The sequence below is a fragment of the Eucalyptus grandis genome, chromosome 6 (assembly GCF_016545825.1).
Source record: "Eucalyptus grandis isolate ANBG69807.140 chromosome 6, ASM1654582v1, whole genome shotgun sequence".
NCBI classification, from domain to species: Eukaryota; Viridiplantae; Streptophyta; class Magnoliopsida; order Myrtales; family Myrtaceae; genus Eucalyptus; species Eucalyptus grandis.
Genome location: NC_052617.1, coordinates 8,929,065 through 8,956,172, shown reverse-complemented (window position 1 = coordinate 8,956,172; position 27,108 = coordinate 8,929,065). Strand labels below are relative to the sequence as shown.

Sequence of the window (27,108 nt, the reverse complement as noted above, 5' to 3'; positions counted from 1 at the left end):
CATATGATTCAAGAGTTCAGTCAATCAGCCATTCATCTAACAACGTTTTATCTGTTGAACATCAAGCCAGAATCCAAAGGAAATGATGTAACATAAGACTGATAAGTGATAATCTAAATGGGTTTTTCTCCAACTATGATTCCGCCCGAGCAAAAATCTCGCCGCCTGCCTGCGACTGATTGGCGAATTCTTCCTCTAGATTCTTACTTCTATGCCTTCCTTTAGCAAGTGCTCCTTCACAGCCTGAATCGGCACCTGCAACCACAACATCGGACAGCGTGAAGACACGAAAAACTGACGATCAAAGTGAGATATACATGAAATTCTAGGCTATCATCTCAATCTGGATACAAACGGGAACATTTTTCACGAGGTTACCTCCTTCCGGTGGAATATCCCTGCAGCAAGCGCAGCGGATGCATTGGTCTTCTCAAATACCTCCGTAAAGTGCTCCACACAGCCCGCACCGCTACTTGCTATCACTGGGATGCTCACGGCATCAGAAATCAGCTTCACTAAATCGACATCGAATCCTTTTCCTTGACCTGAGAAGGATGCAGATCAGGCATTTGCATCATGAGCACAACACAATAACCAACGTTGCAAGAGAAACTAACAAAGGACTTAAAGTACAAATGCGCGAATAAGACCGATAACCAAGGAAACGCCTCATACTGCTTATTAGTCCAGCTTCTGAAAGGATCTAAATAACATATGGAATAGAGCACAGATTTCCACCATCACAGTCAATGCAGTTAAGCAATATCTCTCCAGCACCCAAATCTTCAACAGCCTTTGCAAGCTCGTAAGCTCCAATTGGCCGACCTTCTCGTCCTCCATTGACCTTCAGGAAAACAATGAAAACTCGCTCAATTGATCCTATGAGCAGCCATTTTTTTACCACATAATGCAAATGAGAATTTAATTATCTAGAGAATAACAGTAAGCAAACATCTTTAGACATCACTCGAAGGATTGCTAACCCTTTGCAGGATACTTGCCTTTAACTTATTTAAGATGTTCACAAATATCAAAATAAATTCAAATTTACATCTGTTCCAAGCTCACCCATATTTCGTAGCATCTGTTTTCGATCACTTTCTTGCCAGTTTTAACTTATTTAAGATGTTCACAAATATCAAAGAATTTCAAATTTACATCTGTTCCAAGCTTTGCCCATATTTCATAGCATCTGTTTTTGATCACTTTCTTGCCATTGCTGCTTTGGTCATCACATCTTACATTAATGTGCATATTTTGAAATTGCAAACATTTTCCCACTAAATCTTCAAAGCCAATGATTCTAGTTTGGTATATGATGACAAAAGTAAACACAAAAATGTGATTCAAACTAGATAGCTAAATATTAACAAGTGACAATAAAGTAGCAAAAACAAAGCTTACCGTGCACTGGTACCAAGCATATTCTTCTCCATTTGGACCTAAGACAACATTGAAGTACCAAGAAATTCATATAGAGGTAACAACAAACATAATAAGAGCATGAACATTCCCACTCCTTTAAATGCAGCCCTATGGTAGCCACATGCACAGAAAGAGAACCAATTGACACAAAATGTTTCTTTACTGCATAGGGGAATAAAAAGTTTATCCAATCTCGGCCAACCTTGAAAGAGTTGATGAAGACACAATTCCATTATTGGGTGATTCCAGGCTACTCCAGGACAGAGAAAGATATCCTAATTAACTATCAGGCAAAATATCTTATAGAGTGGACGGGGTTTCGTGCAACCAAATGACTTGCCTATTCAAAAGTCAGCAATAGACAAGGTGCATTACAAAGGTTGTGTATACCTGGATTTGTTACCCTTGTAGATCTGAACTCCACATCTTCGGGACTCTTGATGTACATCCTACGAGGATCTATGCTCACTACCACTGCCTGGCAAAAAGAATAAGATATAAAATTACTTCAAATACATGTGTCCATGCTCAAATGCTTTAATGCTTGATAAACTGTCAATCGCCAAATTTTTTTCTCCCTTAGCAAGAACAAGGGACATGGCAGGCTCTTAGTGGTAGACAACAATAGAATCCACCATCAGACCATCCTATTTGATCGTATTGAAACATTTTAAGTAGAAGAAGATTCTTAAGCATGTCTTTTAACAGATGTTGGTAATTTGATGACAATCTGCTGCTTCAGTAACTAACCAATAAATAAAAAATAGCTGGTAGGAGTTAACTGATCAATTGTAAAATAAAACCCAACATGAGCTCAAAGGCAAAAATGTAAAATCAGTTCAACATTGGTTGCCCTATAAAATGACTTTCCAGTGCACTCAAAAAATGCCATCAACATGAGGCTTTCCAATTTCATGAGTCATACATATTGAGATCATCATGCTGCACCATTGAGTTACAATACTGGGTGCCTATCTGTCAAGTATTAATCACAAATTTATGACCACAAACACAATCTCCTGGAATTCATGGTAGTGATCCCAAGCATTTGTACACAAACCAAGGCCAAATACAAAACTGTTTTGAGAATACAGATAACTATGTGTGTAATTAAGCAAAGAAATTACCTGATTCCCATAGACTCTAGATATCTGTTCTAAGCTGCTCTTTCCACTCTTCACCTAAGAAAGGTGGTCCACAAAGTATCAGCAGAGGAGGAAACATGCTTATGTATCCACCAAGAATGCTAATGGTAAAAGAACTTAGAAAATGTCACATACTCCGGTTCTTAGATATTCTTCAGCAGCATAAACCGCATCACTGCCTATAGAAACCTTATCCGCCCCAGATCTAAAATATTCTGAAGCCACTTCTAGACTGGAATAGTACCTGAAAAGTTATCGAAATGTCATATAACTGTCATATTTTCCGTAACTGCAGTAAAACTGAAACATGCCCGGATCAGGGGCCCAAAATACAGAAGATATGGAATTCATGCAAAGTTATCAATACACACTTAAAAAGTGTATATTACTCTTGGAACACCTCCAAGTAAATGCCTACCTGCCATTTGCGTCCGTGAAATCTCTAATTCCACCTCCAACAGTTAGTGGTACAAAAACATTTTCTGATGTGTATCTCAATACCTAAAGTCCATTGTGAAAACAAAGAAGAAAATGACAATATCAGAGGGGAAAACAAGAAATCTGCCATGCATTCCATATGAATACTGCAACCAAGAGTCATATCATAAAGAATTGAACCTGCAGCATCGGTAAGTCACCCAGGGGGAAGTCGCGGAAACCAGTAATATTCAGAAAACTGACCTGCCACCAATATTCAAATGGAATTACTAGTCAACCAATGCACTATAAGCATCAAAATGCATCTTCAGTTCAGAAATCATACTTCATCTGCTCCATCCTTATAATACTGCCCAGCTAGGTCCACAGGCTTACCGAGGTTCCTCACCTGTAAGAAAATTTAATATGAATGCCTATAAGTAGCTAACTGTGATCTTTCTGCCACATAGAATTCCGTCAAAAGTACCATGAACATATAATTCAGCAAAGTGAGACTTTCTGCTAAAATCCCAGGCTATTATATAGGACATCAAATTGCCTTGCAGTTCATATCCCCATTTGAAGGAGTAATGTAACTTTTAACATAGGCACAGAAATATAGATAATACTACTCTTTCTTTGGTGAACTGGGCTTCTAAATACATCTTAGTTCTTATTTTCTTTTAATTATTATCTCTCCTCAAAATCTTTCAATCAAGAATTTACCCCCTCATGTTTAGTGATATGTATTTCAACCAACAGAAAGGAGAGCTGATTAGTTTCACACCTCATTCTCTTCTGTGCGCTCTCTCACATCATATTGGTCGCCTTTGGTAACAACAAGATCTCCCTTGTCGTTTGCCCTCACATCAAGACAAGCAATTACCTGAAAAAAGTCATCACTAAAAAGTCTCAATCCCAGATTAGAGAATCAATCAAAAAGCGATACAATGCTCAACACCCACACAATTTGCAACAAACTCAGGTGACAGCAAGTTGAATAGTTCATGGGTCGTTTTCAAAGAGGGAAAAGAAAAGCAATTCAGAAATTTTCAAGTCAAAAATGTTACCCTTTTTAGCAAGCTTTGAGGCATTCCCTTCTGTAGGCTTCTGTCTTCACATAATTATTCAGTTGTTAGATAGTTGGATAGATAAGCTCAACACATTAGATGAGCAAATTTCATAGGCACAAATATACCTCTGTTACATGTGACTTTGGCGACAAGAATCTTCTCAATACCGTCAGACCCACATCTGAATATTCAATATCAAAGTAATAGGTAAGTCCACATGAGATTGCCTTACCATATCATATTCTTGCATCAGGGAAACTAAAATTGTCAATGCAGGTTTGATAAGAAAAATTAAGGAAAATTTCTATTTCCTGATACAGCTACCATGATGGATGTAGTTAGTACTGGAATGATAAGTCATTTATATAGCTTAGTAAGAGAATTTCACAAATTAGCCATTTAGTTCTGTCCATGCACATCAATTAGTCCAAGAATATAAACCAAAGATAAAGATCTTTATATTGAGTTTCCTGCACATTCCTAGGAGAAAGATTGCAACATAGAACATTCCCTCATAGTAAATACAGACAATATAAAATAGAGTTGAAGTGAAGCAACTCAAGACCAATGACAATTTACCTCCACTTTTTTCTGGGTGAAATTGTACTGCATGCACATTTCCCTTCCCTACAGAGGCTATGAAATTGTCGCCATAATTGCAGGTAGAGGAAACCCAATCCATGTTGTCGTTTGTCTACCCACCAAAACCATAAAAAAGAAGATGGAGAAAAGGAAATAAGTAAGACAATCTGACACATTAAACCTTAAAAAATCAGATAATAAAGAGGAGCATACTGGTAGGGCACGGTAGGAGTGAACAAAATAGACATGGTGATTTCCAATATCATCCAAAATTTCAGAGCCTTCTCTAACTTTCAAGGCATTCCAGCCAATGTGAGGCACTCTCAAACCACTGGATGCATCAAAGCGACCAACCACTCCAGGGATTATTCCAAGACCACGGACTGTCGTAAAAGTAGCCATCATCAAGATGGGTATTGACAGATTAAATCATTGATGATGCCATAAAAATAATATGCAAATTAGAATTAGGAAATTTCAGATTTAGTTATATAATCATATCTATACTCAATTCATTTCTCTGAGACATTTGCCAGAGCTGTTCGATTTTCATCCTCACCATTTACCCTCTTCTTGAACTATGAGCTGGTATGCTCTTAGTTATCATGGTTTATGCAATGCAACTCAAGGATGACACTGTATTCTAGTGTTGGCCATGCTGCTCTCAATCTTAAAGTCCAAAATCAATCAAGTTAGTTGCAGAAATAACAAAAGCACTATCTTCTGACCTGGGCCATTCTCCTCACTTGACTCAAAGAGTAGTTGCAGTCCAAGACATATGCCTAGGAAGGGGCGATCTTCCATAATATAAGTGCAGAGAGCTTCAGCCATCCTGGAATTGAAGTTCTCAAATGTTAAAAAGTTATCTGGTCTTAACACCTGAGTCACATGATTTTATGTCATATAGCATAGAATTTGGGAAGACTCTTGCGCAATAATCAAGACAGAGAACTCCAGAAAGAATACATGAAATGGCCCACAGTTCAAGATAATGTTGCTAGTGGTCTTTCAACTTCCAAAGTTTACTATGTCTATTGCAACATACAAATGACATTTTGCGAACCATTTTTATCAATTTTAAAGATTAAACTCAAGATCACAGTAGTGGCAATGGTGCATTTTAATATTTATATGCTCTTACAGAGAACACAAGCTCCCTGGACTACACCTCCAAAATATGAAAAAAGAATGGTGGTCCTTCAAACCTTCAATGTGTAAAAATTAGGAGATAAGGTGAAAATAGGTGCATACCCTTTCTTATTCAACACATCCATGGCAGAAGCAAATGCCCCACGCCCGGGAAGATGAGGCGATTTGCACCCAAAATATCTTCAGGAGTTTGCACCTATACATGTACAAAGGATAAGAAAGTCTCTGAATACTGATTATATCAATACGAAAGCCAAGATTTAGCAGTGGAGTAATCCTCAAATTAGAAGCAAAACTAGAATCCTAACAATGCAGCCCGACATTACACAGGAAAAAAAGGTTGAAGAGAACGAGAAAGATTAAATCTTTGGCCACCCATCACGGCCCGTTTCACTTTAATTGCGGCACATTACGTCAAGCGATGGCGGGTCGGGCGCTTTACTTGAAAAATCGCAAGTTCCCAGTCTCCATCAATTGAAAAGACTAAAACAGAGAAGACGAGAAAGATTACATCTTTAATGTCGAAGCCGAGGTGGCGAATAGCATTCCGGACGCTACGGACGTTGCCGGCACCATAATCAAGCAGAGTCACCACTGCAACAACACCAACGCAAGCATAAAACACAAAGAACCATATAGTCACAGACAGAGAGATAGAGAGAGATGGGTTGTGCGCTACCAGAATCTCCTCCCCGAGCGGCGGCGGCGCGAACGGCGAAGGTTCTGGGCGATTTGAGCTTGAGGCGGGCCTTGTTGAAATGGAAGCAAAGGAGGGATTGCGAGGTGGAAGACGATGAAGAGGGTGGGGAGAGCGATCTAGATGTGAATGCCGAGCCGAACGGCGCCGCCTCCATTTTGCAAGAAAAAACCTGTCTCTAATCTCTCTCTTCTCTTTCCCTGAGCAGCTGCTTGGTTTGATTTTGCTGCGAGTTGGACTAGAAGGAGAAGAACAGTTAACGTTGGACTCTGCAAAATAGATTTGGTCCGAAGGGCACTGTACATTTTGCTCCTCTAATATTTTCTCCTCTTCTGTCCCCATTAGGTAGAAAAAAAAAAGAGTGCGAACTTCATAATGGGAAAAGCAGCATTTTTCATTTGCGGGAAAGAATTCACTTTTTTTTTCCTCGTACTTTTGCTTGAATGAAATTCTAGTTCTTGTAACATTCTCTGAATGCATTTTTTTAAATGAATTCATCAAAATTTCATTTGAACTCATCGGAAAATTATTGATTCAATACCAACTATTACCACGTGGGTTTTACATGTACGAACTTTATGCAAAAATTACATTCCTAATCTTGTATTTTTAAAAGTTCAAATCTGATTCACATCATTTTTATAACAATATGAAAACCCGTATCATTTGTTAGTGTGAATATAAGACAATTTTGACACTTTTACATTCCAAATAAGACTTTAAATACTGATCAAGATATGTTTGAATAAAATCTTTTTAATCTCTTGAGCAGAGATATTTCAAACAAGTCTTTGTATGGATGCATATTAGGCTTTATCAGTAATGATGCTTACTTATGTTATTATTTCTTTCCATGCGACATAAAAATACTTTATGCTAGTATTTTGTGTCAAATTTTCTTCTTGGTAAGGATGGAAAAAAATTAGGATGGACAATTTACATTCATGAATCATAATAGAATATTACAATCATGTGATCATATTAAGTTGTACCATTGAAAAATGTTATATTTATGTATGTTAAACTTTCGGATCAATTTAAAAAAAAAAAAAAAAAACTTTCGGATCAATTCATGTCATTTTCAGTTCGCGATATAATCACGTATAAACACATTAACGACACCTTTCTCCCGCCTTTAACTGATATAGAATCAACAGGTGCTCCGATTATAGCATTGGTTGAATCTCTCGGTCCCTCGCAAATAAATTATTGCATTGTCAATCCGGTCCCAACTCAACACCACCCAAAGAAGAGAAAAAGTTAACAGGCGAAAATCATTCTCCTTGTCTATTTCAACTTGGGTCACACTGCACTTGCAAGGAAAAAGAGTAGAAATTACAAAACAGATCTCTCATTAAGTAATAGACCAAGCGAAATCCTCGAGACAGCGTACCCACAGTGTCCAATATGTACATCACTTATTTTAGACATCGGGTTAAAAAGTACCCAGAACGAAAACCAGATCCTTATGCAGCTTTGGCAAATCCAACCCTCAGGTTGCCATAGTCGAAGACGGTATGGTACTGACCCATGAAAACGTCGCCCAGTATCCTGCACCAAATGCAATTAGATGGAGAGGGAAAATCTATTGAAAGAGTACATAAAATTTGCGGGGTCCATTGTCATCCCGAAACTATTAGTTGGAAACCACACGCACCAGAGAGGTCCTCTAGGAGGGGGGACATCCAAAGCTGTAAATCCGCTTATGCATTGAGCCGAGTCTCCATCTCCTACCTTCAAAATGTACTGATGGCCCGAAAGCAGAAGTCAAATACATGAATAACAGAGTAAAAGGAGAAAGAAGCAAGTGAGAGAACAAATTTTGTGTTCCTGCTGAGTAGAAACTCTGCTCGACCATGCCAAGATAATGACCTGAGGAAGCTACTAAAAGTGCAGGGACGAAAACGACTACCTACTTCAAGGCTGTTACTGCATTTTCTATGAGCAAACAGTTATCTCTATGCAATGCTTCTGCTATTCCCACGGTCTATAACACTCTAATAGCCCATTGTTCAATAGATAGACAATCATAAACTGGACAACTTAATTTCTAAGTGCAAACAACTGGGAAGTTCCCTCCTCACTCCACATAGGTCTCTCCATATTGAGTGTGCATTTTCCATTTGATATGTCAAATTTGTGTATTTCTCAGAAAACCAAACATCAAATGAGCCCTATCAAGATGGTATGCCAGCCCCTGCCTGATTTTGCCAGGAAAGCATCCTCAAGGGTATGTGTCGATTGTAAATTAACACCCACCACTATATAGCATCTACATGAAATTTTCCTTTGCATTGACTTTCTGGAAGTGGGGGATTCACCTGCCCACAGTGATTCAGAAAAGGAACTAGAAATAATTGAATGCATAATGGTACTCGGTCTCTCACTTTATACCACACAAAAAATTAAAGAGAGATACCTAAACAATGTAAATAAAAAAACAATGAAATACGTTGGGTTGGTGGCAAAGAATGACCAAGAACGATCAACAGATTGCACTATACCTGCTCAGGGGAAAGATCAAATACCCTTCCTCCAATTGTAAATGAGACATTAGGCATGGAAGACAAGCCAGCACAATCAACAGCAGATTCGCCCATTGGACTAGGCAATCGACTGCAAAGCTGCACAAATAAACGCAGGAATAAATGAAAAGAAGAGATGAACTCACAGATGGAAGATGAAAAATTAAGTCATATCACCTCATTCACATAGCTGAGTATTCGGTCCTGTGTCTCATTCAGTCGAAGTTGGTTCTGCATCCACACAACAGTCATCTCACATGTAGAGCACATTGCATCATTCAGACGACCAGATACTTTCTTGTTTTTCCCATCAACAACAGTCTCAATGCCCATGCTGAAAATTTCCACAGTAATGAAACAATAAACAAGCAATAAAAATCAGAACAAACATACTGGAAGGAATTACAACAATGGATTGTGAGTAAAAACAAAACAAAACAGGTGTCTAAACCAACCTGACCCCTCGAGTACCATCAAACGTACATAATCCAATCTCGGAGCATATTTTATGTGGCTCTTCCTGCTGCAATATGAAGCTATGTGTCAGAAATTCAACGAGAGGATCCAGAATCATATAAACTATTTCTAGATATCATTCAAAGGACTGGCATAGAAACTTTGCAAGAACCTTTGCTAAAAGCTTTTGAATAATGGTCTCCCCATACTGCGCAACTACAGCCTTGCATTCTTCACTCACAACACCAGCTGCTCCAATGGCATGGTTGACTTCGGTGATGATCGTCTACTCGTAAAAGAATATGAACAAAGGATTAAAAGCAAGAAAATTCACAAACTAGATTAAAAGACATAACCCCAAGTTGCAAAAATTCAAATTTCCAGCAACCGAATTCAATGAACAGATCACCATAGAAGTTGGCAAAAGACAAGGAAGACAGACTACCAAAAAATATATATGTATATAGAATATGATATAATATAATATATGGTCATATCTGCCTTTTATGTTGTCTAGTAGTCAATTCAAAAAAGCACTAATGCAACGTTGGTGGGGGGAGGGGTTAGATGAAAATTTGCATAGAAAATGCCTAAATTTTAAATTTTCCCTCCTCTCCTTGCTCACAAAATTTTAATTTTTTCACTATTTTTCACCCAAACTTTTGTTCCCCCCATTTCCCTCTTTCCCAAACAATAAACATAGTATTAGAATATTTAAATAACAAACCATGCCTTCATCTAACAGCTTAGTTTGAATCTTCCAAACTCCCATTTACCTCCCTAGCCGAATATTTCCATGCCTTAGGCTAAGGCCAAAGTCCAGCCTATGCATGTGGGGAAATGTCAGAATAATTAAATAATAAATCATGCATTCGTCTAACAGTTTAAGTTTTTAGAATAGTTGGCAATGGTAAACATCTTAGGTAAATCAAGATAGACAAAGGAGGAAAGGACTATCGGGTTTCATCTCCATGCGAGTGGTAAACATCTTAGGCAAATCATCTGGAAATAAGAGGCAATTAACAGACACCAGAGACACCACACACTTAAAAACTGATACACACCGTTGGACCAGCCATCAAAGAGGTCCCTGAATCTGCAATGGCTGAACAGCCACCGGCACAAAATCCTGAGAATTCATGTCAAAAAGAAAATAAAGTAATCTCATAAGAAATCATTCACTCAAGAAAACATGCACAGAATGCAATAACAATGTTACACTCACCAGTTGTTTTACCACCAATCAGAACATCGCCCATGTCAAACTGCCAGTGCAAACAAACAGTAAGACAGTTTTATAAATAAAGGAAAGATATGTCTCATGCTAGTAGGCCATTAATTGGAGCAATGCTATTGCATACTGACCTGCCAATACCCTTTTCGGGTCACAGGAACATATGTGTGCTCCCCTTCATAGTGACTGGGATCCACCCCACCAAACACAATTTCACCTCCCTCTTCCTCCTCAGCATTACGATTAAACCAAAATGAGAAAACTGGATCTTTAACAAGCCCTTGATTGACCATGTTATACCTAGAACAGAAAGTACAAGGTTCAGAATTCTTCTGCCAGTGAAGTTTACAACACGTTTCAACAATGAATATCTAGAGATATACGGTTGGCAGTGACGCACCAAACAGGCACTGCATTCCCCACTGAGATTTCTTGGAACCCAAGACCAAGGATGCCATCAAACTTGGCTAACAAGAAAGTGATGCCGGGTTCCTTGGTTGCCTCAATAAATTCCTAGATAAGAGCAGAACAACTGATGTGAACAAATCCGGCAACATGGAGGGAGCCACCGTGAATTAAATTGAAGAACAGAGGCATGAGATACCTGATCCTCCACTATAAGATCACCAACTTCCACATGGTCTTGACTAAAGAACCCAGAAATTGAACCAGTCCCATAATGTATATCAGCTGGTTTCCCTACACGATGGACAAGAGCGAAGGAATCATTTAAAAATGCTGCTTCAAGGACTTTTTTTTTCATTAGCAGTTCCACACCATACAAGTAATGTAAGGAATCAAGGATTTATACGATTCAGCAGTTCAACACCATCATTTATAACATGAGGAATCATGTAAAACTAATTGCACGACAATGATATTAATCATTTTCCAGTCATCCAATACTCATATAAACAAGGTCAAATCTTTGGCCTGGCTGGACAAGCAAATATCACATGATAATACAAGTCATTTTGATCAAGGAGCTGTCAACAGAGTATCCAGCTCATCCACTTAAGCAGGTGCACTGCTCTTTGAGCAAATGTACCATTTCTGCGGAAATATTACCCAAGACCGTGCACCTAAATTTGTTTGAAATGCATGTAGCATAAATAGACAAACATGTCTAACATCCGATGATTACCTAAGATTGTCCATTCTGAAACTCTAGAACATCTGAATTACAATAGGGAGGAGGACAGTGCTAAGTGAATAAGAGGCAGAACAAACCATTTTTCTTGTAAGTACTTGAATGGCTAGACTTGTATCTTGGATGCATATAGCAAGCGAGCTGCACCAGATTCAGGTAAAAAGATACATCTTCAAAACCAATGGTAATTAAGATAATCTATAAGGTTGATTGGCTTGGAGTGAAGAAATGGAACTCAAAAGGCAAAACTCACAGAGAAATGACACTTCGCAGAGGGCACCCACAAATTTGAACTGCCCGTGTCGAAAATCACCGTGAAGTTCTGTGGGGGACTACCTACACCAATCTCACCAAAATATTGAGCATCCATGTAATTCTTTAGTGCTACAACATCAGAATCCCCTGAGTCTCGGAGGTTCCCATTGAGATTATGCATCCCAGCAGAAGGCCTCATTAATAGCTTCCCTTCATTAAGATCAAGCCTAGCAGCATTCCAGCTGTTCTTATCAAGTCTCCTCCTTTTGAGACCAATGCGCATCAATCCATCATCGGATGCAGAAAGCACCAGAGGGAACAAGAGGAAGCAACCCAAAAAGGTTACCGCGACTGGATTTAGTTTAGTACCCATATCTCAAACACTGCAAGAGGAAAAGAAAAAAAATGAACTTTTACTAAGATGAAACATATATAAACTCCCCCCCGAATTGCAACGAGATAATTGAGGTCGAGATCAAACAAGACGAAACATCGGATACACGACTGCCCGTGTCACCAAACACTCATTAAGAACCGATGACTACCTTTCTCCTGGTCGGGAAAAAAAATACACGGGTATCATTGAAATTGAGCTAGCAAAGCAATTTCTTTAAGCCGACACTCTAGGAGTCGACGATTCTAGCAGCAACAGACACTCATGCAATCAACAAGACGCACGAATTTCACGTCAACGTCGTACTCCGCGGCAGTTATGCCGCGATGGGGAGATTCCGACCTCCGAAGAATCCAACGAAAAGCATAGTTTTTCGAAAACCAAGTTATGAATTCTCCGATCGCAAACCGACACCGAAATCGCGAGCCAGCCCTCGATCACCCACAATCGGAAGACGAGATATTCCAACACCAACCCACATTCCCATAACGGTGCGCATAATTCGCAACACCGGACCCGTCACCGGTCAGCAACGGACGACACGCGACACTCGAAGAGGAGACGATGCTAGTTCCAGGGGAGGATCAGCGAACGTACGGAATCAAAATTCAGCAGCAGAGATCGATGTTGAGAACTGGGTTACGATTCGCTTACGGTTTCGAGGGCGGAAAATGGGATTGGCGAGGAGAATCCAGCACGGCAGGGGACTTTCGCACACCGAAGCTCTGCGAAAGTTCGCTTTTTTAAGGAAGGAGGAAGGTCCTCGGTTTGCCGGGAACTTCTGAGAATCGGGGCCGTCCGCGTGTCCCTGATGTGGCCGTCGGATTGCCACGATGGCCTGAAATGGGACCGGGCTCTTTTCTTTTCGGATTATTATTTTTTTAACTTCTTTTTCTTACTCGCGAAGGAATAATTTTCAAACTTTTTTTCTTCTTTTTTTGGTTTTGCTGCCGTTGGCTCTTGGAAAAATCGCGTTTTTTTTTTGGAAGCTTTCGATTGTTCAGCCATAGAAATCATCACAGTCAAATTTAAATCATTGAAGATGACTGGATTGATTCCACCGAATATTTGGGTTCAAACTTAAATTAGACGTAATGTTAAGTTGACTGGCCATAAAAAAGAGTTACACTATTTTCCAGGTCATTATACATTCACAATAATTGTGTCTCAAATCATTACAAAGGCCCACTAATTATCCTCCCCCTAGGCCTTGTTTGGTAACCAACCAAATATGGCCAAATTCTAATTCTTTGTTCCCAGAATCAGTTTTTGATTTAGAATCACATTTGATAAAATTTTTGTTTCCAGAAACAGATTGGAAATAGAATCAAAAAGCAAAAAAAGTTGATTATTTGTTTCGGAAATGAATTTGAGAATCAAAACCAAGAACTCTTCTTCTTCCCTTTGGCCATCTCGCGACCGTTATCCATCACTGCCCGCCACCATTTGCCGTCGCCGGCCAACTGTCTGCCGCCGCCGGCCGCCGGTCCGGTGAGCTCGCCGGAGGCAAGCCCAGCCATTGGCGAGGCGGGCCTCGCCAAGGCTAGGCGAGGCTCGGCTGGGCAAGCCTCACGACGCCTAGCCCCGCTGGTGGCCAAGCAAGGCTCGCCTGGCCACTGACGAGGCTCACCCAGCCCCGACGAGGCTCGGCCAAGAGGGCCAGCCTCACCAAGGGCCGGCGACGCTCCGATGAGGTCACCGGCCACAAGAAGAAGAAGAATAATGAAGAAGAAGATGAAAATGAAAAAAAAAAGAAAAAAAAAGCAAACAAGTAAAAAATTTATTTAAAAATTAAAAGAAATTGATTTGGAACAGAATTAATGAGCACGGAACTAAACACAATTCTATTCCAGAACCAGAAATTTGGGACAAGGATTACCAAACGGCTTAAAATGTTTAGAATCGGTTCAGGAACAGAATAAAAAGAATCATTTCTAATCGAATCTACTTCCGGGAACAAAATCGTTACCAAATACGCCCTTACTCATTAAAATAAATTTAAGTTTTGTTGATTATCTTCGTCTCTTTTCTCAATCGATCAAAATGCAAAATGGTATGCGATATGATAATAAAAATAAAAAAGTCAGCATCAACGTGCTTAGTCATATGGATAATTGATTGAAACCATTGGATTGGTTGATTTGATTAGGTTTTCAAAATTTCACCTTTATCTTAGAACGTGAGGCAAATTCGGATGTCCCAAAGCCTAATGTACTAAAATATTGAATAATCTAAAGTAATTTCTTCAATTTTTTTTGGTTGAAATAATTTCTTCAATTTGATAATAATGTGCTGTCTAGTTCTGTAAGAATACCTTTTAAATTATTTTGTCATGTTCTCGTAAGAAAATCTTGAGATATTTTTGAGGTGAGGTCTAAGTTTATTTTTTTACTTACAACTTAAACGTTAAGAGCTTATAGTTTATTTTCATTTAAGACACCTCCAATAATTTACACAAACATATTAACAATAAGTGTATTAAAAATCCTAAAACTTGTTACAAAAGTATAATTAAGTCTTACAATTTTCAAAAAGTACAATTAAGTTTCAAAACTTACCAAATTGATGTAATCAAATCTTTTTATAAATTTCTTCTAACTTGGCTAATGTAATATGCCAACATGTAATATGCCATTATTATTATTATTATTATTATAGTAGTAGTAGTAGTAGTTTCTCTCTTCTACGTGGCGATTATGTGCCCAAAATATGAACATGAGGCTAAAATGATGCCATTTTAATCCAAACTCAAGTGAAGGGTAGCCCTTGTCATCACTGCCCCCACCACCACTAGGGGAATAGTTGACAAGGGTTGCAATTAGGGGTCTGGGTTGGGCCGGTCCGCCCCCTAATCCTAAGACCAATCCGCACAATACTAGTTCTCGATTTTTGGGATTGATGACCGACCCTATTGAGTTTGGGACCGAGGACCGGACCAACCCAATGGGTTCGGTCCGATTCCAAAGTCAATCCGGAACCAATCGATAATTTTTTATTTTATTTTTGTACTTCTTAAAAAAACGATTAGACAACAGGTTTGTCTGGTTTCAAGGTCAACTTAAGACCAACCAATAATTTTTTATTTCATTTTTTATACTTTCTAAAAAAGCGATCGAGGGCCGAACTGACCTAATGAGTTCAATCCAATTTATGGATCAACTCATGACCAATCAATAATTTTTTTTATTTCACTTTTTGTACTCCTTAAAAGGGCAACCGATGACTATATCGACCCAATGGATTCAATGATGAGCGAGGTCAGCTAAGAAAGGCAAGTGGTGAGGGTCAAATGTGGTGAACATCGAATATAATGAGCATCAATGTCAAGTGTGAAGTAACAAGCCAAGTGAGCATCAAGCGGCGAGCGACACAAGTGACCTAAAGTGAGCGAGGCAAGTGTCTAGTTGTGAGCGAAGAAGTTGTTTCTTTTGATTTTGGCAAATTAAAGACTAAGATAACAAATAAGATAGAAGAGAACGAATACTAGAGAATGATGCTATAAGGAGCTATTTATGCCTTTTTAGACGCCGTGAAGACTCCTCACAAAAGCATTTTCTTCCTTCATATATTATGACTATTAACACCATAAAAGACATTAAAAATCTAAGTTAGTAAAGAATAATATAAAATTACTTGAACTCCTCACTATAGAGTTGTTTAATATTATTGACGCCGTTTATTTTAAGGTTTTCTCTTATATAAAAAATTATAAGTAATATATATATCAGTTTGGGTTGGATCGACTTGGAACTCTCAGGACCGATGACCAACCCGCACAATATTAGTTCATAAATTCTAGGACTAAGGACCGACTCAATCTCCCTAGGAACCGAACCAGGACCGGTAGGGTTGGGCTAGTCCAAGGTCGGTCTAGGGTTGACCCTGGACCGTTGCTCACCCCTAGTTGCAAGTCCTCGGAGAGCCTCGCCAAGTCATGGTCTTCCCCCAAATCTAGCAACGGTTGTCGTTTATTCCCAGGTTTGGTTGAGGGTCGCCATGGGCAGACTAGTAGCCCATTGATCCTAGGAGACATGACCAGTGTCTGTTTGCAGCGAAGAATCCATGTAAAATTTTATTCTTTTGGCTTAGGCCAATTTTTATACTCCATAAATATTTTTGCTATTTTTAGTAAATAAAAAATCAAGTAACAAGAGCTTTATGATACGATAAAATCCTAATTTTTGTAACCTTCGAAAAAATAGTTCCCCTAACCCTAACACCATTTCTTTTATCATTAGCCTCAATCAGCGCAAGAACTTTGGAAAATAAGAATTTTTTAGAGTTTCTCCAAATGTGAGTGAAAGGCAAATAGGGAAGTTGCATGAGATAAATCGTTTTATCCTTGGACGAGAACAAAAAACAAGAGGGAGCCAAACGGGGGCTTTCCCACAAAATTAGTTCTTTATATCATGTATTCTCATTGATGCGACTTCTTGTGATGACATCGTCACTAGCACCGCCATGGTTCGGATGAATGCCGCCCACAACTGAGGCAATAGCCGCCACGAGAGCTGCCGTGAAGTTCGGGTCTGCTGTGATGGCTGCCGTCGTGCCACCCGTGTTGGCCATATCAGACGGGGCTTGGTTCATCTGATTGCTCAACACTTGAAGAAGTTCAGACTGGTTTAAGGCGTAACCTACTTGGCTTTGCATGGCGGAACCCAAGAACAACGGCCTTTGAAGCTTCATGGGGTTGGTAATGGTATCATTAGTGGGGGCGGTGTGTGTGAGGTCCAATGTGACGGTAGGAAACGGTGCAGTCGCGGAGAGCGTGGCCAGGCTTGGCAGTGAACCGGGAAACGATGCTGTTCCGGTGATGTAATGCGAGTTGGCTATCATCCCATCTGAACTTGCCATTGAACCCGAGAGAATCATCGATGCAGCCGACGAAGTGGTTGATGCCATGGCCACTGCAGCTTGGGGGAGCGGGTGGTTGTGCTGTCCTTCATATGTTGTTACTAAAATTGTTTTGTCTTCTGCACATCTTTGTACCTGCCAATTTTAGATATTAATACTAAAGACACAAGGCAGCCTTCTCTGCATTCTTTTGCCAAATTGAGCGGGAGGCTCTAGCAATAAGTGAAAGAACCCAATGATACAATAATGTTTTATATATAGACTCGTTCTGCAATATTGACATGATTGACCCAAATATAAACAAAAAATACAGAAACATATGGATTTCATGTCTTTTTCTATGAGATCTAATGTAAGCTGGACTTGGGAGAGTTAGTTCGAAAAAAAAAAATACTATTAGAGAATTTCATTAATCATATCTCTTATAAGGCTTATGCTATGCTCCAATGAAGGAGTGAGCAAAAAGAACTGGACTAAACCGATGTAGGACCATTCAAACCGGTTGATTTTGGGCAGTTTTCATGGCAACCGGTCCAGTTTCTAGTAAAGGTGAGCAGTTGCAACTTTCGTATAAGTTATATGTGGAACTTGAAACCTACCAACTGGAACAGGTTTCTTATTTTGGAACCTAAAATCTATCCTACATTCTTTGGAACTTGGAACCTCTAGGATTAGTTCCAAGTTCTACTTAAGCTCCACATGTAATATCAATTAAATTATTGTAATGAATTATCACATTTAATAACCACCACTTATTACTATAATCCACCGATTATAATTTATATTTAGACATGAAAAATATGAAAAATTAACAAAGTAGTAGTCTTAGCCATAAAATGGAAACTCAAATTAGTGGTTTTAAATTATACACTTATCATCAAACATTATGGATTACCACAAAATTGTGCAAAGGCATAGGTCAAGAAAAATATAAAAACGTATTTAGGTTCTAGGTTCCACTTACCTAGAACTTGAAATCTACTAATTGAAACATGTTTCCCATTTTTTGAAACCTGGGACCTTTCCTGCTTACCTTGGAATCTAGAATCGGATAGGTTGCCATCAGTCCAGTTCTTTGGTTTCAAGTTTTACCCTGGAAACATGCTTACCTCTAGTTCTAGATTCCTAAAAATTGGAACAAGTGAATTTATGTTTGGTTCTTAGTGATGGGCATGGACCCACCCACCTGGACTAGATTGATATATATTTTCTTATTATTAAAAACAAAACTAAAAACCCTAATTACTATTCTTGTGACCCATTCTTCTCATAAAAGTGAAAGATATGACCAAAGTACTCATAAGTATGACCAAGATACTAAAAAAGTATAAGAAATGAGAAATTGGGAATGAGGCAAATATATGACCAAAGTACTCATTGCTAGTTCCTCGATCCATTTGGGAATTGGACGGGATCGTACGGTCCATAGATTCAAGGTGGGAAACAATCCACCTTGAAGTTGATCACTCCTAACTTTAGGCTCGTCCAATAAATCTGCCCAAACACAGACCAGATGCACTAAATCCCTCACAAAATGTGAAAAAGCCCATTCGACTTTTGCAAGCTTACCTAAAATGTGCACATAAGCACAACCGAACGCAGTTTAGGAAGCATATATGTCATCTGCACATTCCTTGTGGATTTCCACTCAAGAATTATGAATATGTTGAAGCTAGCTTATGACATTATATTTCAAGAATACTATGGACATTGGACATCATGAATTCAAGAACATGCTACCTGCTTGCGAACTGGACAGCCGATCGCCATAGAACAGCGATAATAAGCTCGAGGGCATGGGTTTCCTTTCGCCATCTTTTGCCCATACTTCCTCCACTGACAGCCGTCTGCAATCTGGGTAGATATACTCATATGTTAGGACATTGACCATAATTATTAGCTTCACAAGGACTTGAAACCCTAACGAGACGGTGCGGCTAATGTCTGAAAGCAAAGCATTGAAAACCTTCTGCATAGATGATGAGTCAAACGGCACGTAGTATGGACAGGTTTTCATTGTGATCAGCCTTTCTCCTGGACTTTTCCGAAAGGCATGGGTTCGATTTTGTCCAAAATCTTTGATCTGCAAGATTGCTACTTTTCTTTTGACTTTGCTGTGAAAGACACCCGACAAAAGGAAAAGACCGTTGTGTGCTTTGCCCAATCGAGTGTTACCGAGGGAATCTGGAAAAGTCGTGCACACAGGGCTGGCTAAAAGTCTCTACTTTATGTGCATTGCACCGATCACGAATTGCATGCTTCGGTTGTTGGCGTGGCTATTTTCATGCGCTTCTTTATATGGTTTTCTAAAGTCGTTTCACATTGCTTGAGTTCTCTCTAGATGGTGCTCGTGAGTTTTAATTTCAGGGAGATTTATGATGCGCATGGTATTTCAAATTTATCAATGAAAAATGAGAAGATCAATGTGCATCTAATACCTACAATGACCTTGTAAGACATAGCATAATGTGACCGAACTAGTAGAAAGCAAGACATTCATTTCATGACTGCTTCAAGCGAGCAAACTTAATACGTACTTCTAATTAAATAAGTTTCTCCATCATATCCCGATCATGAGAAACTTATGTAGTCTATGTATTATTCTAGCACGCATTGCATATGCTAAACAATTGATGAAAATGTAATGATTTAATGACAAAAAAGCTTTTACTCACCATGGCTGCCTCCGAGCGTGCTCGAACCGACACCCGGGCTTTCTTAATCATGGCCATGGTTTCAGCTGCTTGATCGGCGGAGGAACCGATTTTCTGCACTTTAGTCGGAGACCATGGAGCATCATCCCTCCTCTGTCTATGATCAATGGATTCACTTTTGTTAGGATCTCGGAACGGCGTGACTTCGTTCGCAGAGCTTTCCCTTGGCGTCTTGAAGTACTCCATCGACTCCACTATATTGTTATGAGGCGATCCCAAGCCATCCCGTGTTTTATCTCCAGAAAATGATTGTGAATTCTCATCCTTTCCGGGGAATTTCTCGCGATCCTCTAACGTTCTTCCATTCACGTTGACAAATACCTATGTTCCCAGGTAAGATAATTAAGACACAATTATCCTCAAAAAGAAATTTGTAATAGTAATTAGGGTCTACATACGGATACATTTATGTTGTAAGTATTATTTACAGTATGGTACAATAGCTGGGATTAATTAATACCATTTTAATTTTCACCAACCTCATTCCATGAACATGATCATATTGGTCAAACAAATCAATTTCTCAATTTTTTCACAAAAAATAATATGTGAAAAAAGTATTACAAAGAGAAATATTAACCCCAAAGTAATTTAGTTACCTTGTCAGAATCGGCGGTCTCGGCTGGAGGATTCGCCCCATGCCTTTGCATTAATGAAAGGAGGTGGCCTTGCAAGGCATGGCAGTTGTTGTTGACCTGATAAATCATGCTCTTCAGGCGTTGATTTTCTATGTTCATCCTGTCTAATTCAGCTTTCAAGACTGCCATCTGAAATAAATAAAAACCAAGAGAAGAAATCTTTATGTTGACAAATTATTAACGTAGGTATATACGAATGTAAATTGCCCCTAATAGTTAGACGAGGCCCATAGTTCAATGAATCGATCAAGAACATAGCTTTGTACCTCAGTTAAGTTCAGGCACTTATGTTCATTGCCCGGTGCTTCTTCATCAACAAGCGATTTGTCGCTACCGATATTCTCTGTGAGAAGATTCAATCCCGTCTACATGTTCGCATAAGTAAAATTGAGAAATAAGATTAATATGTCGTTATATAAGATTTAGACTAACAGTAGCGATAATATTTAACATGATATGACCACAATCAGTGCCGGGGAAAGCTTCTAACAAAATCAAAAGCACAAGTTTTCAATTGGTGCAAAGAGTTTATATATCAAAAAAAATTTCTTCGGTCAAAAGAATAAATCAAATTCAAGGGTGTGAATAAGAATAGCTTTTTGAGTACTTGCAAACTTACATTGAGTTTCATCTCCTTATCCTCCTCTACACTCTCCTCCACGTTCTCGCTCTTGACTGCGGATGCGGAGCTTGCTTCTTCTCTCGAGCTTTTGTCAATGGCGAAGAAGTTCAATTCGTTAACCACTCTATCTTCACGTCCAGCAGCCGATGTCGCTGCCACCGCTGCAGAGACGGCGCCATGCCGGCTCCCATCCATCTCGGCTTCCATCATTTCATGCTTCCGTGTAGTCGACCTCAGGATCAATGGCTCTTTCGCAGATCGGTTGTCGCTGAAATTGAATTTGGTAGCTAGAAGGTCAATATTGATGAAGTGGGCATTTCCACTTTTGTCCATGAACTGAGATAATGAGAGAGAGAGAGAGAGAGAGAGAGAGAGAGAGAGAGGTTGGTTGGTGTGGGGGAAGAAGAAAAAAGTCTTCCCAGAGATGCAATGGACTCGGCATTTAAAAAGGGTTTGGACTAAGACCGAGTGTGAAAACAAAGCTTTTTATTCCTAGCATGAAGAAATCGGAGAGAATGAGGTAAGGTGGTGCGTCAATTGACACGTGGCACCCATACACAGAGAGAGAGAGAGAGAGAGAGAGAGAGAGAGAGAGAGAATTTATATAAAAATATACATTTATCTATTTTTTGTTATATTTTCCGCCCTCTTTGGCTTCTCTGATCTGTTAACCTTTCTTGCGGATCTATACCGCGTCATCATTATCTTTTCTAGAATAGTGTGAAAAGGGCTCTGAAATTTCTCCGCCAAGCGAATGAACAGAAGGATATCTTGGTTGCAGGAGCTGACCATGAAGTTTCCTGCGCCATGTGAGCGCAAACCCTAGAAACGTGTATACAGCCGCAACAGAGTAAGTTGCCAAACCAGATCTTGCCTAGCTAAGTCGGCTGTTTTTAAAGTTTTGTGGAGTTCTAAGTGCTTGACATATATATACACACACACACACTATATAATGATGTTCTCTTGGGACTATAGTCATGACAATAAAGCGTTTTACATTCCATTTTTGTTAACAATTATTTCGTCTTTCTGGGTGAATTATGGATTTCTAAATGGAAAGAGAGAGGAAATGAGAGGAGGAGAGAGTTTGCTCAAGCCGTGAGATCACCCCTCGATAGTAGTTTATTTAGAGCTGTACAGGGAGACACGTTGGTTGTGGAAACTAGGGGTTTATCCGTAATCGAAACGATACAAGGACTCCGCACCTTGGTTTGTAGTAGACACTACCAGACAAATGATGGAGGACGATCGAAAGGGAGAGTTTGACTAAAGTGGCAAATACGCCAATTTGCGCTCTCTCTTTTTTTTGGTAATAGGATACATCGAAAAAAAGGAAAAAACAAAACAAAACACAATGATGCAATAAAGACGACATATGATACTGATAAATTCTAACAAAATCAAACACTAATTCCAAAGAAATACCGCAAACAAATAATCAACCAGATAGAATATAAGAATAAAATAAATTGAACATTAAAAAATTTGTTATCAAAATTCATCCAAGCCTTATTTATATTTCCACAGAAACACTTTGTGAATCCACTAGATTTCAAAAAAGTTGAATATAATAATGATCTTTTCTCAAAATTAGGATATAAAGAGATTGTGAATCTTCAAAAAAAAAAAAAAAAAAAATTCACTTTTTTCTTCTTTCATTTTCTTTTCTTTTATTTTCTTTTGCAGCTGTCTAACTATCGCTAATATAAAAGTACAGTTTTTAACCTAAAAGCAAATCTAATAAAAAAGACAAAAAAAAAAAAACCCTTAAAAAAGATCTGGCTTCATCTACCAACATAAATAAAATTGCAATATGTACAATGCACAATAAACTTGTAGGCACCATTAAGAGAAAATTCTCTTGATCTACAATTCGTAAAGTTATACTTCGAAAAGAATAAATATATATATCTTGGAAAGAAGTTTGAAAAAAATAAGTGAGGTTTGAATTCACGTTGAAAGTACACCTAAAAACAGAGAAGTGGTCTGAAATCCCTGAATAGACGGACTTGAGGCTTGGAAAGACGGCAAAATGGTGAGCGTAGCGTAGTGCTCGAAACGAGCTTTTCTAATCAATACTATGAGATACAAGCCTTTCTTACTTGGTTTCCAATGGAGAGATAAAAAGCGCCTCAAAGACTCTAAACGCTAATATCTTTTCTTTTTTGATTTTTCATTCACATATTTTAGTTTAAGATTTGTTTGTTTAAAGAAAATTTGTTTTTGGAAAATTGTTTTTTGATTTTCTAGTGTTTAGAAGATGGAAAATCAATTGGTTTACAGAATGTTTTTCAAAACTGGAAAACAACAAGCTTAAATCGCAGGAGAACAACTTCCCTTTTTGGCGAAAAAGAAATCACTTTTCCTAAATCAATAAACAAATAGAATCTAACTATTTTCGTTATAAATGATTTTTATGGAAAATATTTTCTTTATTATGAAATTTTTTATGAAACCAACGTACCCTTAATATGCTTATTACCGACAGAGAGAATCATTGGCTTGGAACAAGTTCTCCTCTAGTCTTCCTTTACCTCAATATTTGTCAAAAGGGAAACTTTAACTTTGCAATCCAATCGGGACTATTATTGACTATAGTCTAGTACGTTCCCATTGATACCAAATTCACTTGACCAAGCGGTCATAATCGAGAAGTGTTCCTTTTCAATGACAAAGATGTGCCTGTGTTTCCACTAGCTTGCTCATTTTATGGGTTAGTTTGATTTTTGGTTATAGAAGACAACGAGACATGTTTTCTTCTGCTTAGCCTGTTATCAATGTCCACACTGATGTGATTATGTGCGATGTATCCAGTTTGCTCAACTGGAATAAAATCCTTTATCCTTCATATACTAAAAGGTGCACTTGGGCATACGCGACAAGGTCGCTATGTCGGAAAGATGTTATGGACTTTTGCGAGGGTCATTATTATATGCATAGTAAAATCTTCGAGAACTAGAGATGATAAACCTACACAGTCACGTCTTTGACAATGTTGCGTCGACCCCCGAAAGGTCTAAAACATTATCAACCTCTCTGTTGCTCACTTAACATCATTGGAGAGGGAGACAAATGATAAGTTATATTGCTCAAGATGGCTCCTTTCAGTAACATAATCGGCCATTTTTCTGCTTTCTTAGCACATGCTAGGATTCTACTGATTAATTTTAATGAGACTAATCTCATGAATTAATCCTCAACTTATGTTCCTGTTTGCTAGCTTAATCTTATTCATATTTGAGCTTTTTAATAGACAGGAAGTGTTATCGAATTCGGCTTTCCCTCTAGTTATATCAACACATGAACATATCTCAATCAACAGTACATTTCCTATATATATCAAATTGATTTACGTAGGCATACAATGAAGAATTTTAGGTTTATGGGATCGAGATTTGACTAGTTCTCCTATGCTGTCTTCTTGTCTTTCCTCCTCTTTTCCTTGAATAGGTCATACTAACTTATACATCAACTTGGAACGTAAATATTCAAACGCTTTTCTGCAACCATTATAATCATCTGTCAAACATCACCGGAAGAACCACCGATTTCTCTTAACTTGGAGGGAGGAAGCGCTGTCATTACTTATTACGTTGTCGATGGAACTGGGTACACTCGTACGAATCTCAAAGATCAAAGTAATTGGAAGAACTTTGAAGAATCTTAATCGAGGACAGTTTGTCGCAGATCACGATCCCTTATCATTATAGTAATGAGCAGTCGAAGTTATGTCGCAAAATTTCTGGTCAAACCGTAGTAAAAGAAGACGTCTCTTGTCTCGTATTGAAGTGAAACGATACTTATTTTCACAGAAATTAAAGCATGCACCTAAGAAAAATACATAAATCGTTTAGTTTACACTCGATCTGCCCTCATATCAAGGGCGGATAGGAGTACGTTATAGTTACTCTTATTTTCGTCGTTTCATTTTTTCGGGTCTTTGTTTGAGAATACTGGGTAAGCTATATGAATGAACCCTCAAACAAAATGGCTAGCCACTACTGATCTACACATCTTCTCTTGGGTTATATCAGAATCTTGGGTTATTTAAATGCATGTGGGTTTAGACACTAGTCAAGCAATGGAGAGATTCCAAGAGCCTTGTTTTGTGCTTTAGTAAATGGAGTGGGGGCCATGGCCGTAATTATTTACCACTGACTTTAAATGAAGGAAGGGTACCGGTCAAGCCACATATCGAGAGCACATGCACGTCTTATTACGCTATAAACACAGGGTGGACGTTCGAATTTGACCGCCCTTCGCGATTCGGTCAATACGCAAGGTTGGAATAATTGAGCTGGAACTCAATCATAAATTTGCACACAGAAACAAGATGTCCTTCACAACGTGAGGCTGAAGGTGGAAAAGTCTCTGATCCGTAAAAATAGATTGAAGACTGGAACTAGAAGAAGACATGGGACTGACTATGGCATATTGTGTTTTTTAGGGTTTTAGTTAGGGTTTTGGCTGGACATCTTTGCTTAAAGTCGTCGATTTGTGTGGAAATCTAAAGCTATGAATGTTTCAAATGGGTAGAAAGTGAAATATCCTCTAATGAAATCTATTGGTAATTATCACACTAATATAAGATGTCCATTTCAACGTGAGGCTGACGGTGGAAAAGTCTCTGATTCGTGCAAGATAGATTGATGACTGAAACTGGAGGAGGGTATGGGACTAATTATGGCGTACCGTGTTTTTTAGGGTTTTAGTTAGGGTTTTCGCTGGACAAATCTTTGCTTAGAGGTCGTCGATTAATGTAGAAACCTAGAGTTACGAATGTTTAAAGCGCATAGACAGTCAAAGAGCCCCCAATGAAATCTATTGTTAATTATCACATGGATACAAGATGTTCATCGCAACGTGAGGCTGATAGAAGAAAAGTCTCTGATCCATGCCAAATAGATTGGAGACTGAAATTGGAGGAGAGTATGAGACTAACTATGGCATACTGTGTATGTGAGGGTTTTAGCTGGACAAATCTTTGCTTAAAGTCGTTGATTAGCGTAGAAACCTAAGCCTATGAATGTGTCAAGAGTGTAGACAGTCAAAGACCCTCTAATGAAATCTTTTGGTGATTACCAAATTTGCATTGACATACTCTTTATTTTTTTTCGTTGAACGAGTCGTTTGCACTGTCGTGTCGATATACTGTGATAGTATCCATTGGTGATTTTCTTGACATGTATTGGTAATTAAACTGGAGTGTTGGAACTTTTTTTATTATTGAGTCAATAGCTTTAACTTGTAAGCAAACCAGTTAATAATTTAAGGGACCATGAATATAACATCCATACCAACTGCTTACATTAAAGAATTCCTCATCTTCGGGAAACCTTAGGAATACAAGCATCTTCCTTTATCTTGGTTTCGAGTAATTATTACCTAAGAACATGTATAAACAACTATACATGACATATACATGCACATAGAAATGAAAGAACAACCGGCAAAATCATGTCGTGCTTCTTCTCTTATATGGCCATGCAAGAAAAAATAAAAAATATAAGGTCGATGCATATTGTAAATACATGATATGATTATTATATTATATAATTTGATGTATAATACGCGGCAACATTGAAGTCCAGTAGTTCTTTATCTGGTATAAAACCGGTTTATTGAAACTGTCGATAGAACTTGACAATAGTGGCTACGAATTTGTCGAGCTTTTGTCCTTTTTCCTGTATTTTTGTCATTTAATGCGGAAGTTTGGAAACTGATTTATTTCATTTCTCAGCCTTCCAAAGTCCAGATGGTTTTAATATCGAACCG

The 27,108-nt window shown here is 38.6% G+C and overlaps 3 protein-coding genes across 4 annotated transcripts; all 3 read right to left on the bottom strand.

The window, feature by feature from the left end:
- Positions 1-2: 2 nt before the first annotated feature.
- LOC104448212 (imidazole glycerol phosphate synthase hisHF, chloroplastic) lies at positions 3-6,757 on the bottom strand. The gene is given in 20 exon segments (XM_039314877.1): positions 3-255; positions 379-545; positions 739-844; positions 1,405-1,442; positions 1,816-1,903; positions 2,553-2,606; positions 2,706-2,814; positions 2,989-3,071; positions 3,189-3,251; positions 3,334-3,396; positions 3,775-3,875; positions 4,061-4,097; positions 4,186-4,241; positions 4,640-4,754; positions 4,856-5,025; positions 5,371-5,474; positions 5,894-5,936; positions 5,939-5,987; positions 6,303-6,385; positions 6,471-6,757. Coding segments are annotated over 20 exon segments (1,764 nt in total). The 5' UTR covers positions 6,646-6,757; the 3' UTR covers positions 3-195.
- A 991-nt stretch (positions 6,758-7,748) lies between these two features.
- LOC104448211 (aspartic proteinase A1) lies at positions 7,749-13,312 on the bottom strand. 2 transcript variants are annotated; one of them, XM_010062008.2, is made up of 14 exons: positions 13,157-13,312; positions 12,107-12,491; positions 11,934-11,994; positions 11,308-11,402; positions 11,104-11,216; positions 10,835-11,003; positions 10,695-10,734; positions 10,534-10,598; positions 9,642-9,755; positions 9,469-9,533; positions 9,191-9,347; positions 8,993-9,112; positions 8,146-8,234; positions 7,749-8,039 (listed from the first exon to the last, which is right to left on the bottom strand). In XM_010062008.2, exons 2-14 carry the CDS (start codon positions 12,479-12,481, stop codon positions 7,955-7,957), a joined length of 1,548 nt encoding a protein of 515 aa, XP_010060310.2. In that variant the 5' UTR covers positions 12,482-12,491; positions 13,157-13,312; the 3' UTR covers positions 7,749-7,954. The 2 variants fall into 2 exon arrangements, with proteins under 2 accessions (XP_010060310.2, XP_010060311.2); XM_010062009.3 differs by having other exon boundaries at positions 13,100-13,247.
- A 3,484-nt stretch (positions 13,313-16,796) lies between these two features.
- LOC104448210 (probable WRKY transcription factor 31) lies at positions 16,797-21,761 on the bottom strand. Its single transcript, XM_039314963.1, has 6 exons — positions 21,331-21,761; positions 20,978-21,076; positions 20,673-20,840; positions 20,035-20,394; positions 19,100-19,213; positions 16,797-17,494 (listed from the first exon to the last, which is right to left on the bottom strand). Exons 1-6 carry the CDS (start codon positions 21,664-21,666, stop codon positions 16,910-16,912), a joined length of 1,662 nt encoding a protein of 553 aa, XP_039170897.1. The 5' UTR covers positions 21,667-21,761; the 3' UTR covers positions 16,797-16,909.
- Between the last annotated feature and the right edge of the window lie 5,347 nt (positions 21,762-27,108).

Excerpts from the sequence above, each read along its gene's own strand:
- LOC104448211 (XM_010062008.2), bottom strand. The coding sequence starts at position 12,481 with ATGGGTACTAAACTAAATCCAGTCGCGGTAACCTTTTTGGGTTGCTTC. Across the intron at positions 11,403-11,933 it reads AAGTACTTACAAGAAAAATG|GGAAACCAGCTGATATACAT; the intron begins GTTTGTTCTGCC and ends TCCATCGTGTAG. Across the intron at positions 11,217-11,307 it reads ATCTTATAGTGGAGGATCAG|GAATTTATTGAGGCAACCAA; the intron begins GTATCTCATGCC and ends GCTCTTATCTAG.
- LOC104448210 (XM_039314963.1), bottom strand. The coding sequence starts at position 21,666 with ATGGACAAAAGTGGAAATGCCCACTTCATCAATATTGACCTTCTAGCT. Across the intron at positions 21,077-21,330 it reads ATAAGGAGATGAAACTCAAT|ACGGGATTGAATCTTCTCAC; the intron begins GTAAGTTTGCAA and ends GCGAACATGTAG. Across the intron at positions 20,841-20,977 it reads AGTGCCTGAACTTAACTGAG|ATGGCAGTCTTGAAAGCTGA; the intron begins GTACAAAGCTAT and ends TATTTATTTCAG.